The sequence below is a fragment of the Simochromis diagramma genome, unplaced genomic scaffold, assembly GCF_900408965.1.
Source record: "Simochromis diagramma unplaced genomic scaffold, fSimDia1.1 OVJJ01000216.1, whole genome shotgun sequence".
Taxonomy (NCBI): Eukaryota; Metazoa; Chordata; class Actinopteri; order Cichliformes; family Cichlidae; genus Simochromis; species Simochromis diagramma.
The window spans coordinates 13109181-13124089 of NW_024386883.1; the positions used below are offsets into that span (position 1 = coordinate 13109181).

The 14909-nt window shown below is 41.1% G+C and overlaps 1 protein-coding gene across 6 annotated transcripts in view; it reads left to right on the forward strand.

Annotated features, from left to right (window-relative positions):
- The window catches only part of ppm1e (protein phosphatase, Mg2+/Mn2+ dependent, 1E), a 60586-nt gene continuing 45677 nt past the window's right edge, over nt 1-14909 (forward strand). The window contains exons 1-2 of one of the 6 annotated variants that reach the window (XM_040032378.1): nt 1-180; nt 293-486. In XM_040032378.1, the coding sequence (XP_039888312.1) occupies nt 302-486 (185 nt within the window). In that variant the 5' untranslated portion in view covers nt 1-180; nt 293-301. The other 5 variants (XM_040032380.1, XM_040032379.1, XM_040032382.1 and 2 more) reach the window with 5 other exon arrangements.

The window sequence follows — 14909 nt, forward strand, 5'->3', positions numbered from 1 at the left end:
TCCCTGATAACACGGCGCGCGCTCCCGCTCGGCTCTGAATGGGGGCTCAGTCCAGCTTGTGACAGCTCGTCCTGTAGTGTAACCGTAGAGGCCACGGTCCGCTCATCCAGTCGGGTCCGCTGCTTTCAGACGCGCCGGTAGTCCACGGCCCTGCTCCTCCGGTAGTACACATTTATTCAGGTAGTATGGTACTGCACTGTCAGTCCAACTAGTTCGGTTAGTGTACTGACTCTTCTCTTCTTAGCCCGGCAAGTTAGTGTACTGACGGGCGGAGCTGTCTCTGTCTGTCCAGGAATGAGAAATGATGGCCGGCTCTGCAGCAGAGGAGAAAACCTTCCGACGGTTCTTGGAGCTCTTTATTCGGGAGATGAGGATGCCTCTGCAGGAGGGCGACCCGCTGCCGATGCGCCCCTTGTCGGACCTGGTGTCTGAGGACGAAGTGGAGGGGGAATGCCTCGACCTGTGTCTCCAGCACCTCTACAAATAGTTAAGTGTCCACTTTTTGTTCGTGGCATGCTGTCATTTCCGTGTCTCTGTGTAGTCAGATAATGTCAGTGGCCGTGCTTTTGAAATGTGGGTTTCTACTTTGTGGAGAGCTGCGCCAGGTGAGCGGAGCTGCGACCCCGACTGGGTCCAGAGCAGGATGAAGCGGGATGCCCGGAGCCTGCTGCCCTCGCGGGCGGCCAGCCGCCTGCTTCTGGGCATACCAGGGTGTGCCAGCATCAAGTTTAGACAAGTGCCGTTACAGATGCGGAATTAAAGCTAAAGCAGAAGTTAAAAGCCGCCTCGCCTCGGAATGTGTTCGTGTTGTTCTGCGTGTTTTATTTGCGCACTTGCGCCTGTTTTGTGCCAGAAATTTACGCTAGCGGTGTCGGAGCTGTAGGTCCACAAAAGGTGAACCCCTGGTTTTGCGTAACAGCACGACGTCACTGTGGTGTAGGAGGAGGAGGAAGCCATCGCCATCACTGCTGAGCGCATCTTCACGGGCTAAAAATAACCCACCGGTTACGTTATTAGCCTGAATCGTTACGCTCTAAAATCCAAGTCGCAGACTGAATGAATGGCCGCAGACTGAGATTACCACATTTATATCAGTGACATTTAACAGATGTGTGCTGTTTACCTCAACCTCAATCCCATTCCGAAAGGAAAAGAAGCAAAGTACAGATATGTTTATGAGTGGACTCTTCTCTAACATGCACGCTTTTAATTTAACAGCTGCTCAGTTAAATTAACAATCCAGCTTCTGAGGCACGAACAAACTTGGCATGAACGGTAAAGCTGAGACAGAAATGTACGGCTGCCCTGAGCTCTGCTGCCTGGCCTGGTTTTTGAATCCAAAATAGGTGCAGAAACTGTGCTGGGAAGAAGAGGGTGGAAGGACTCATCTAGGGCACCGAGTGGCAAGGGGACTGCATGGTTGCATGTTGAAAATGACTGCACCGACCAGTCTGCATGCATGCTCTTCCAGCTGTGGTGAAGATAAACTCACGCACAGCCCGGAGTGCTCTCAGGTGCTTTCTGCAGAGCGTATTTAACCTGTTGCAGCAGCAGCCACATCCAGATCAGTACCACCGCACATTCACGCTGTCTCTATCGCAATGTCCAGGTTTGTTTGGCTGGCGGATACAAGGTCACTGACCGTTCAGCACTTAACATCAAGCGCAGCTTGCCACCCCTCCCTCTCCCTGTCTTCACATGCAGGTTAACCCCAAAGGACAAAGAGTGGGAACAGTCTGAAAAAACCTGTAGATTTTTCTGTTTAATTCATGCTCTTTAGGAGCAGCTGCATCGGCTGGCGTGCCTGTGCCTGTTGGTTTTAAATATTCAAAGAGCAGGAGCTAACAAGTTATTAGCAGGTACAATACATAACCACTGAGTATAAAGGTTTCCAAACTGAGATGCACAATAGAGGAGGAATTAGCTACTACCCACTCTAAATTTATTGAGCTTTTTTTAAATGTCTTCTGTATTTGAGAAACCTCTACAATATCCAAAGAAAGCATGAAAGATAGAAGTGCCTTTAACCTTAAACCAGTATTTATAATGACCAACAGGGGGCGACTCATGTGGTTCCAAAAAGAAGTCCAGATTATAGAAGTCTATGGGAAAATGACTGTGGGCTCCTATGATCCATGACCTCAGTAAATGCCATCCTGATGACTTCCTAGGTTCAGTCACTAGTTTAAGGTCATAGATTAAAACATGAAGTCAATTTTGTAAAAAATAGTTATTATTAGAGTTAGAAAGGAGGCTCATCCAGCATAAAAATCCAGCCAATGAGAATGCAGTGTCTTTGTTTTCCCTTCGGATTGATCCTTCCGTCACATTTTGTATCAAATATCAAGATGACGATAGTGAAAATACTAAGTTTGAGGCTTCATGATGCCACTTTTTTAACTGTTCATCTACATTCATCTTTTGCAATGTCACATCACACTTCCATCTTTTCGTGATACTTTGATACTCACAGTGAATGCTAATCTAGTGAGAGCTGTAATGTTTAAAGATTGTCGCTCACGATCCAATCACAAACAAGTGATTGGGACTGTATTACAGATATATATATATATTTTTTACCCACTGCTTCAACGCTTCGCAGTAGGCGTGCCTGATCTTTCAGCAACCGATCAACCACAAGGTGGGCTTACAGAGTTTTGATTAGCCTTTAGTAAAACTGTGCAATTAATCAAATTTTAATCTCAGCAGCAGATTTGCCTTACACTTATTAATAAAACAAAACAGCCAAGGTGATTATTGGACCACGTGATCACTCCCCACAACGATCAGCTTCTCCTTTAGTTTTGTGTAGAACTTCAAAAGCGGCCAGAATTTTTAAATTTAGCAACATATTTGAAAACTCAAAAAGTTGAATTTTTCTCAACATTACAGCACAAGTCTCAAGTCTCAAAATCTCTTGGTGTTGCCGGGTTCAGCTAAAGTCACAAAAGGGAACACAACCCAAGTTTACTCCAAGCTTGTTGCACACTTACCTTCGACAAGACGTTGAGGGAGCTTCACAACCTCAACCTCTGGGAAACCATTTAAATGCAATCGCTCACCAACCATGTTTTTTTTGTGGTCATACGGAGGTTGATGATCTATTTTTTCCTCTACTGTGATTGAGGCCTTAAGCAGTCACTGCACTTCACACTGTGCTTCGTGTACTTTATAAACCTGGATACGACAAAACATGTCGCCTGTACGATGATATCACCTACGGAGATGCACGTCTGCACTACCCTCCCTCCTGCATCGTGATAATACAGAGGTGGAATACACAGGGAGGAGACATCACACAATCTTTGTTAAAATTTCAGATTTGCACTGTAGATATGCACGTTTCCTATTGCTTGGCTGGTTAGTGGATCAACAGCAGCCATCTTTGATCGTATGAGTGTCTTGGAAAGCCCAAAATCACACATCATATATTTCATCTAGCTGCCCATATGGACACTAAAACAGGTTTGGTTTTCTGTGATGATTCCTCCAGTTCATACTGCACATTAGGAGTCTACTCGCTAATGCGCTTCATACTTTAATCCAAAGATGTGTGACTTTGCTCTGACTCACAAGTCTGAGCTTTCAGCTGGGTGAACATGAGCCTCCACCCTCACCACCTGGTGCCAAACCACTCCAAGGAAGCAGAAAGTTGAGGCCCGAAGCAAGAGTTTGAATCTGATGGGTTTCTATAGAAGTGACTGTTAGTTCGTACATTCTTGGTTGTATTCAACCGATTTCAGAGCTGACAGAGCTGCATATGAAAGTATAAATATCTGATGTGATGAAATTGGACATTAGTTGATCTTTAACCCGACAGCTTACTAGTAAAAAGTAGCCCACCTAATTTTTCAGTGGACTAGTTACCAATTCAGGCACCTTGCTTAAGACAACCCTGGAAAATATCCCAATCTTTAATCAAAAGGTATTCCACATTGCCTCTTTATCTGTTTCTTAACTTTGTAATAATTCTTTGATGATATAAATGAATTAAAATACTATCAATAATAATGCAAAATAATTGCTGCACACCAAGATTATTACATAAGACTGTGTTTTTATAACTAAAGCTAAACCAAAAAGTAAAAGTAGGTGTGAAAAAACATTTTAGCCAACTGCCACACAGCATGTTTGTTCATCTGTAATATATAAATGGTAATATAACAGTGAACTAGGCCATTTGGAGAATGATATTAGTCTTAGATGCTGTTATTGCTTGAACTTCGTTTTACTACAGCCCTCGGAAACTTCATGCCCTCTGAAGCAGGTGTGAAGGTCAAACAAGGCAGAAGCATGGCTGCAAGATGTGGGTGTTTTATATGTACTGTAGTAATATTTTTGCGCAGCTCTGTGTGATTCATCGTGTGAGAGTTACTGCTGATCGGATTCGAGTGAAAAGCTAAAGTTGTGGCAGTCATTTTAAAAATAAGAGTCCGTCCGATGTGTGAAGCATCCATTAGCCAAGCCTACCAAAATAACTGCAGCTCAATGCACAGGCTTACTTTGTAAAATATCCCACTGTCTCTGTTTTCTGGCAGAGGCACTTTGTTGTACATTTGGCTTGTTAGAGGCAATGAATCACTCATTGGCCACTCTCCATGTAACACTATATTTTCAAGGGAGACAGATTTGAGGAGCTACTGTATGAAGGTCAAACAGGGTCATTTATTTCTCCCATCTTATATACCCAAGGCAAAATGTTGGAGACGTTAAATTATTAATTAATATATACTGCTTAAGGAAAAGTCAGTTGGTTCCCAAAAACCCAGAGGACTCGTCTTCTGGGAAACATGAATATCCCAGATCGGCTCTCCAAGATAAACAAAAGCATCAGTCATTTCAGCCAGCGGAGCAAAACCATATGTTTAGAAGCCATGACGCTGGTCAGTTGGGAGCAGAAGTGGGAGTAATTTACTGCAGAGCCATAAAATTTACTAACAGTTGGACGTGTGAAGCAGCCCGGGTTGATGGATGGGTCAATAAAACATTTAACTGTAGAGGCGACCTTTCATTTACTGTTTCAGATTCACACTCTACTCAGGTTTGCTTCAATAAAATCCACAATTCCCCCCCCCCCCCCCCCCAAACCTCAATGAACTTATTATTAGAACTAGTTAGACTTAGCAGAGTAGCTGTTTAAACCCCAATGTTTCACTCCATTTTTAAATTGTGTGTCGGGCTGCTGCAGCTGTTTTCAGAGAAAAGCTCTTAAACTCGTTCTGTCCAGACCATTTGGCAATATTTACAAGTAAAATAATCAGTCAGGGAGAAAGTTGGAAACAATAATATCCGTCTCACTGTTTTTCTCATGCAGTGACGAGTGGGTGCTCACTCTCAGAAGTTGTGCCTCAAGGAGAGTTCTTGCAAGAGAGCACGGCCTCTGAACAAACCAACAAAAACAAGCTGTATATCAGAGATGGTAAAAAACTAGAAAAATACACATAGATACACATCAAACCATACTATTGCTGGGACGACAACAAGCCAAATATGATAAATATTGAAAATAAAATGAGCAGCATGCACGCTGCAGGGCTCCAGTTTGACTGTTTTATCGCACTAGCAAAATGATAAAAAGCGCTTGTGCTTGAAGACAGTAGCAGTAGTTGACAGAGACAGTATAAAAGATGGGACATAGCTACTGTGACCTCACTCCAATCGGTTTCTGAAGTCCCGTTTTGAAGCCTAGAGATGAGCGTTTTCTGCCAGAAACATTTTGGCTGCACAAAACAGATTTGGTGAAACGTCACAGTTTTCATGATGTAGTTTTCTATTAAAACTAGAGCCCTGCAGTGTATGAGCCTGAGCAGAGCATTTTCTCCAGCGTCATCTCCATTGTTATCTTAATTTTTGACCATATTGGGACAATAATTGACAGAAAAAACATCATCTTGTGTTGAATAATACTTAAAACTAATGACTGAGACTATAAGCTCATAGATCAACGGAGCTAAAGGGTCGGTTTCCCGTAGATTTCCATACAATCGTTTACAGCCAGAGAAGTTTCCGCCTGAAGGGAAAGAGTTCAGGTTAAAGCCTCACTTTTCAGTCCCAGAAGTAGGTCCTTCTATTTTATATCGGGAATTAACACAAAAACTGTCTAAACTTTCATCAGATCAAAATGAACAGAACGCGTTATGAGATGGTTGAAACCAAAATTATAGCAAAAAAGAGAGTGAATCACATTTGCAAAGGGATCAGAAAAACTCACAGCTCAAACTAAAAAGTGGATGATGTGTCAGTGTTGTTTCCTCAACTTGTTTAAAATCTGTTATTTTACTTGAATCCAACCAGGAAAGTTCATCACCTTAGCAGCCGATCTTGCAGATTTAAGTGGCGTCTGGCTTAAAGTGTTTTAACATGTAAAATGAGCTCCCTCACTATTAGGCTGGAGGCAGTCCTGCAGGTACAGGAGAAACAGGCAACACATAGATCACGTATCACCTCCAATTCAGACCCGATACACGATCTAATGTATCACTTAAGCGCCCATTAACCTTGGCTGCAAGCTCTTAAAGCTGGGCTCTTTGTGCATTAAGGCTGCGAGTGGAAATGCAGAAGTATTAGCTGCGTGTATTATTTGTTTTTGTTTTTTTACATAATTTACAGCACTTATCATTGTAGCAACCCAGGTATCCTCTTGCTTAGAGTAACAATGGTCAGTCTGAGTACAGTAGGCAGGAACAGCAGCAGATTAATCATGTTTCAATCAAGCGTCTTTGTATGTGAAGTTTGATAACAGTGCTTCAGACAACAACACGGCCAATCAGTATGCCTGGTCCACTCTCACTGTATTATTTAGCTCCTTAGTTTTACTTGTTTGAGTTGGCATGTCCTTAATTTCTGGTTGTCTGAGGACAGTGTGTTCAGATCAGTGGGAAGGACATTTTATAGCAGAATGTGGAGCCGAGTTTTATAGTTTACTTTGCAAAATAAATAAATAAACATTAACTATAACATAAAATCCCTTTTCAGTTTAACACAGGGTCTTGGTCTTTTGCTTTTATAGGGATGCAGTAAAAGAATTAAATGAGCGTAAAGGGACGCGGGGAAGGAAAGCTGAAAACAGCTTCCTGCTCTGGCTGTTTGGAATAATGGGTAGAACCGGAAAAACTATTTTTCTGACCCTGAGTTCCTCTTTTACATTTCCATGGGGTTATCCCCAGTGCTAACCAAATAAACAGCCAAAAGTAGCTGTGTTAATATATGTAGCAGCTATCTTTCCTCTTTAATGAGATCAATGGGTTGTATTGTGCTGTGATATAATTTGGGCTCTCTTGAATATTGTTTTTTTTGTATGTCATGTATGTTTCTTTATGTATGTCATGGTATGTATGTGATAATCATCACCTTATGGTTTAAATTGGGTTTGTGTGAATGGTCAACGTCCTCACGGGGTCGAGGTGATGGACAATTTGCTCATTTCCCTGTTAACTCATCAGTTTAACATTATTATTATAACAGGACTGATAACAAGTTGAGTCTGCCTCGCTGTAGTTTCATGTAGCCATCTCCAGATATGATTAATGCTTGTAGATCTCGAGATCTAAAATGAAAAAAGTAAAGAGCAAGGGAGATGCTATAAGTTGATACCATTTAAGATGCTCGGCTGATATCCGTCCACTTATCACGGCAGGCTAAATCGTGCAAAGAACAGGTAACCATGCAAAGACGTCTCTCATCTCTCTAATTTATAGAGGTTTTCTAGTCTTAGTGACTACTCAAAGCAATTTAGACTACATCTAGCTATACAGTCATACTGCACTTTATTCTCTACGCTTTAAGCTCTTTATCTTCCTCACATTCACAGCCACATTAGAATCCCGAGATAACCTGGGAGGAAGCCACGCAGGCACGTGGAGAACATGCAAACTCCTCAAACCGGGAACCTTCTTACTGTGAGGCAACAGTGTCAGCACACGTATGTGCTGCTGAGAGAGAGCAGTGTTGTCTTTTTTGTGTTCGGGGCAAACATGAAGGGTTGGAAGCACAACCTTAGGCAGAGTCCGGTTTGAATGATCATCTGGTCACCAGGGAAAAATACGTAGTCCCCAATTGGTTTGTGAGTGAATTATTTTGAGGTTGCCGTCAAACGCTAAAGAGTGTGCTGCATCAAAGACCTCCATGCGATTTGTTTGACTGAATTCTCTTTACTTGAAAACCAGAAATAGAGGACATTTGCCTTCAAAGTAAAAGTTCCGCCTTAACATGTTAGAATAGGCTTGACTTATTTTGTAGGCGATTTCCATTCGAGTCGCACTTTTCAGAGTTTCAGTATTGCTTGGACAATAACTAGCGGGGGGTTGTAGACAAATCAGTGCCCGTGGCAACCTGCTAGTGACCAAAATTATTGCAAGGAGGTCTTTCAAACAATTTTTCCACCAGCAGCTCGTGACCATTGGTGACCAGTCTCTAGGCCTGAGGTAGCATGCCTACCTGTGCTTCCTCTGCCAACCTGTTGGTGATGGTATTGGTCATCAGAAGACGATGACCCTTTGGAACAGGTCACCCGAAACTAGTTTAAGAAAAATTTATGAGCAAAGCACTGTAAAACAGTTAAAATTGTTTAGGCTTAATTTTGATAGGACAATGGGGAGAGGAATCAAGAAAGGCCTTGGGGCGGATTTGAACTTCTTATGGTGCATGCGCGTGTCTTATTTTTCTCTGCAATGCAAAAGAAATCTCCTTTCCCAGATGGAAGCTGTTTATATACCTCACTGCCTGGATAATTTTAATGCACGGTAACAGGAGGCTCTGCTGTGGCTGTTAGAACTGACTGATCATGTAACTGAACTGTAATGTAATGAAGATATTTACAGAGAATACGTGCTGAGTGTGGAGTTTGGCTGATACCTGATCGGTCTGAGCATTGAGGCTGAGAGATGCTAAAAAGCTTTGCAGGGGTTATTGACAAAAAATTTTAGGATATGAATCTGTCAAGCCATCGACACAGTAATGAGGTTAAATCCTCAGATGGATTTGATATGAAATAAAACAGTGGGTATTTGCTGAATCTAGATTTGTACCTGCAGACACGTGGGCTTCGGACGCTAATGGACGAGAAGCTGTAGCAGTTGAAGCAGACTAATGGTATGAGTGTGTTTATATTTGTGGTGGCCAGCATCCTACATGGATGTCTCTACAGTAGCTCTGCTGTGAGTGTAATGATAGTCGGAGGCAGCAGCTCTGGTGATTCATCCCAACGTGTCATTAGTTTGTCTCTGGGTTGAACAGCTAATAATAGACTTGTGCAAAAAGAGAGAGATCCCCTCTGCGTGTGAATGTGTGCGTTAATAGGGGGTGGGTGAAGCACTTGGTGTGCTAGAACGTGATTGGAGGTGTGGACAGAGCTTGTGTGTGTGTATTAATCCATTTTCCTCCAGGCAGCTGGGAGTCACATCTGAAAAGAAGAGGTTGCGGTTTACTCTCTCTAAACACAGTTTGATTTGAAATGTACGTGGATGGCGTTATGCTGGCGCGTACACCCATCAGCCACAACACTAAAACCACTGACAGGTAAAGTGGATGATTTCATCTCATTACAATGCATTATTCTTCTGAGACATTCATGCGTGTGTTACTTTGAGATGTACCATCCATCCACACACCAACACTAACAATTCAGTCCCAGAATTCAACTCCATCCCAGGTCATCCTGTTCATGGAAACCAGCCTAGTGCTAAATCTGAGTGTTTATTGGGGGCTTTCACAATATGTGATTTTTGTAGATAATTGATACATTTGTTGAAATATCTACAGATATTAGCGGGAAACACACACACAAACAGACTGGGTAATATTTGTAAAGTTGCTTTTTTAAACTACTCTTGTCCAGAAATGTATCCAAAATATAATTTGGAACCTGTAATTTAGTATTCAGTATCTTTATATAAGTAGAGATACTAAACAAAAATAATCACCTGCTGATGTTTACGTCATTTCTATCAGACAGCAGTAATAAAAACCCTGATGTGCTGCACTATTATTAAACGCGAGGCTGTGGTTAACTAAGGAAAATCCTGCACACTATCTGCTTAAATAGAATTACACACAGATATAAGTATCAAGTACCATTTAGCTTGGAGCGGGTGGAGCTGCTGACGGAGCCTTAAGCTGGTGATAATTATTCAACTAAATATATTGAAATAAGCCAGCAGTGTTTCCTTACTCATATAATTTACTTGGGCGGGTCACCCAAGCATTTTAAACATACACCACGCAAGTAAATTTCAGCTCTGTAAAGCCTGAACCATGAAATAATTCCCTGAAAATTCAAATTTTTTGAAACAGGAATGGTTATTGATTTTTTTTCTAATTACAGCATTTTTGTGCATTTTGTTGTTCGCAGTAGCACTGCGTGTGTCTACATCAGGTTTTTAAAGGATAAAAAAAAAATCACACTGATGATGTAGAGGCATCAAAAACTCATGTATCATATATGATGAACTTAGTTTTACAGGGTTAGGATATATTTTTATCCTTTCATCTTCCAAAACTGGTAAATGGTAAATTGTACTGGTTCTTATATAGCACTTTTCTACTTCTACTACTTTCATAAACACACTTTTTTGTGGAGGGGTATTGCTCAAAATTTCTACTGTAAAAAACAAAAAGGTAGAAGCAGAGTCTACATCACTTGGTCACCACCTTTGTTACCAGTTGAAGATCAGGCTCTGGCTGCTGGGCTGGGGTCAGCAGACATTTGGCTGTGTCATCCCTTGAGGTTCTTGGCTCTGTGTTGACTGCCCAGTGCGGAAAGGACAAGTTTTGATACTTTTCTTGGCCTGCTGTTAAGATAACTGAAGAACTTCATAATTATCATAACGTCATAATTATAACTTTAATGTATTTACTGAATGTAGTACAGTAAATCATTACAATACCAACTGAAAAATGTAATGTGACTATTGTAATGTGGTACTTTAAAACACACTGCACCCACCAATGTTTAAAACAGCGATGCAATTTGTTTTTGGGATAGCCCCTAGTTCTTATTTTGAAAGTTTAATCACTGAAAACTAGCTAACTCCAGTTAAATAGTTAATAGACTGTTATGTACAGCATATAAGGTGCTTTTCTAATATAACTAAACCCCACACTCACAAAGATTTCATATGCAGCTTTATTCTGGAGGATCTGGGAAGCAAACCACCTTAACCAGAGTCACACAGTTCTTCTCTTCTAATGTTTCCCTAGAGCAGGGGTGTCCAACTCTGGGCCTCAAGGGCCGGTGTCCTGCAGGTTTTAGATGTGTATTTAATCCAACACAGCTGATTTAAATGGCTAAATTACCTCCTAAACATGTCTTGAAGTTCTCCAGAGGCCTGGTAATGAACTAATCATTTGATTCAGGTGTTTTCACCCAGGGTGATATCTAAAACCTGCAGGACACCGCACCTGGAGGCCTGGAGTTGGACACCCCTGCCCTAGAGGTAGGTCAGCTTGCTGAGTCTGTCTCCATCATTTTGGACTCCATCTATTGGTGATTGCCTTTTTCTGCTCTGGGATCTGGAGGGCTACTCTGAGGACCTCAATGCAGGTAGCTAGCTTCAGTCTGCAGAAGAAGTGGCTGGAGATACATCTGATTATTGCTCAGATGTCACGAAGTGTATATGATGGATGATGGCTCAGTGTTCAGAGGCCAATGATGTGACTTGTATCTCCCTAGGAGAGCATGCGGTCTGAACAGTTGACCGGTTGAAACTAGGATCCTAAATAAATGCTCATGTTTGCCAGGAGATTATCGACTGAAGACAGTTTCTCTGCACAACGCTCCGGGTGAGCTGTCTGCCCGCTGATCTCTTTCTTGTTACTACATGTAGCACAGTTAAGCAACCATACATTTCCAGTGAAGAGATTATTTTGTTTTTAGAGCAAATGAAATGATCTGTTTGCACCTGATTGTTTTCATGTGTATTTGCACACATTTGATCCTTTGAAGGAATTCCCTCAAATTGAGTCCTTGCTAGATTACAATACTTTAAATTATAAATTTGTTATCACCCATGAACTGTTAAGTACTGTCCTTTGTCTAATAACTGTCTAAAACTAAAATAAATGTAAATCTGGCCTCATCGGGCACAATTTAGCTTTTCCAGAATAAAGAAAGTGGGCAGCAGTCATCACTGTCTGTTTGTGCTGAATGTTGATGAATTGATGATGACTTGAAGAGCAGGAAGAGGGGGAGTTAAATAACCCCTTCTCTCTCACACACACACACACACGCACACAGCTGATAGATAGTAATTGAGGGGAAAGCCTTTCTATACCTCATTAAACAGAAACGTCTCCCACAGCTGTAAAGAACCAGGGGGCAGGATCCGGCTTCCTCCTGCACACAAGCACACACACTGTTATAGAAGAGTGGGCGGTGAGAGAGGAGCTGCCGTTGACGGCTTTATTAAAGGATAAACCACAACGTGTGACGAGCCGCTGTGCACATGTACTGTATGACTCCATGACGAGCGTCTGATAGCCACAAATCACCTGCCTCACATCACAGACAGTTCTCTTCTTTCCTAACCTTTATTTAGCACTAACCTTTACAGTTTAGGACTGCCTGCGCCTCAGTTATTATATAACGCCACAATATGTTTGGCGTAAATGCGTCAGAGTATAATGTCAAAGCCAAAGTTTGACTTCACATGGATTTCATTGCAATGATTGACTGAACTTGTCTTCTTCTTAAAGTTTTGCAGTAAATGTAGCCTACTGGTGAAAAACCAGGGCTTTGTAGATGCCTTGTAGTGGTTCAGGCCCACTATACTGGGAATTTACAAAAAATTTTTGATGTTTTTTTTAAATCAATGTATTAATCAAGATGATATTTATCTAATTAACTGGCACTGAGAAGAAGCATTATTTTCTTCATTCTTGAGGACTTACGGTCTAATTTTGTTTGTATCAGTAAACGCTTTAGTCAGATAGCTGTTTTTCATGTCCAATAAAACGAAAGCCGTTAAACATCCAACCATTTTCTGCTTTTTGTGCATTAGCAACAAGCCAGTGAATTCCCCATAACGCTTAATTAAGACAAACAGGTGTTTCTGGACTGCTATAACAACTGTAGGAGGAAGAATACCCTTATTTTGTGCATCTGCTGGCGTTGAAGTCCCAGAAATGCCGTTCCCTGAATGGCCAAAATGGTTGACAACAGTGTTGGGGTTTCCTTGTATTGTATTGAGGCTTTGTCATTATTAGGGGTGTGAGAGATGTACCGATTAAGCCACTATCTCCCCGAAGGTATCACCTCAGCTCATTCAATGACCTCAACTGGACCTCTCAATGTGGTTGTGGCCCCTTTAGGAGTCTTTGTAACACAATGATCTGACAAACAATAAGCGTTTGTCAGGATTTCTTTGTGTACTTTCTGTCCAAGTAGTCAGCTTTCTAGTTCAGGTGAGTGCAATTAAAGAATTAGCACAGTAGCAACTGGGGATAGTTGTAGTTCTTAATGCCTAGGTTAGGGAAGGTAATTTTCCAGGACAAGATGACTGTTTAGTGACGCAATTGTTTGCCTAGTTATGGTTAGTTGCCATAGTTGGCTGTGCGAATGCAAACTTCATAGGTTTCCTATACAAATCCTGTAAAGTTTAAAGTTGACAGCATTCAAAGTTCTCGGTGCCAAACGCCCTCATACTCAAGTTTTTGCTTTTTGTTTGCTAACTTCGCTCAAGGTACTCTTATTTGAATAGTTCAACTTTTGCTCCAACGCTGTGGCTGTCGGTGTGTCTTCTTTCTTTAATCAACCAAAATGCACAAGGGTCCAACATGGCGATGGGGCTGCGGACACTGACGCTCAAAGTATATAGTTTCCTGGTGGTAGATCAGGAATCAAGGTTATAATAGGTAGCTACAATTAAACTAAAAAGTAAAACTTGATGTGAAAAATCATTTTGTGAACTTTGATAACTGAAATGAAAAAATATAGAGGAGGTTTTAGTATTTGTGAGTTTGGTATAAATCTTATTTCAACTTGTCTGATGAGGTTTTGATGGATGCATTTATTGAGACTTTGGATGTCTACAAGGCTGTGGGTCATAATACCTGCACTGATTTTCCTAAATCTTGCCTCTGACATATGCTGTCCATTTAATGGTAATAATTTAAAATGACTAAAACTAACACTGAATCTAAGAGAAACTAAACTTAAACCGGTTCTGGAAACAAACTAAAGTAAACTAAACATTAAAGCAAAAAGTCAAACAAAATGAAAATGAGAAAATACAAAACTATAATAACTCAGTGAGGAAATTAGTAACTCTTAACATCTTTACAAGAGAAAGAGAAGAAAAAGGTCACGTGGGAGATCGCAAATGTCCCAAACTTCTATAACCATCCAAGTTGCAGGAAGCCAGCGTCCTCTTCATCTCAGGTATAGGAAATCCATTTCCCCGTAAAATCTTGGTGTGAAAGTCATGGTCATCATTAAGATGGGAAGCATCAGGTTACTCCTTCTGTCCGTCTCCTTTTTTTTTTTTTTTTTTTGTTACCAAAAATTAGTAATATTTTAACAGATACCATTCATTTTTAACAACGCTTTCTTTTATTAGCCCAAGGTACAATACAATGGCACCTTTAAAGTTTTCATACCCTGGGTCCTTCTTTAAAACATATATTGTCCCAAAATATTAGAATTTTCCTGTGTGGTTAAAATATGTGTGAACGGTTGGCGCCCATGTGGCGGCACTCCCTCCTCTGTAAGGTGTAATAAAAACTAATCCTGTGTTTCCAACCAAATTCTCTTCACTTCCTTAAAGAGCTTTAAATGCTAATAATAGTATTTTAAAGCTAATTCTTTGCAGTACAGGGAGCCGGTGTGATATGTTCAGCTGAACGTGCAAAAATCCAAATAGTTTTAAACCACTGTGTTTAATAAAGCTTTATTTGGACCCTGGTTTATTTGGTGG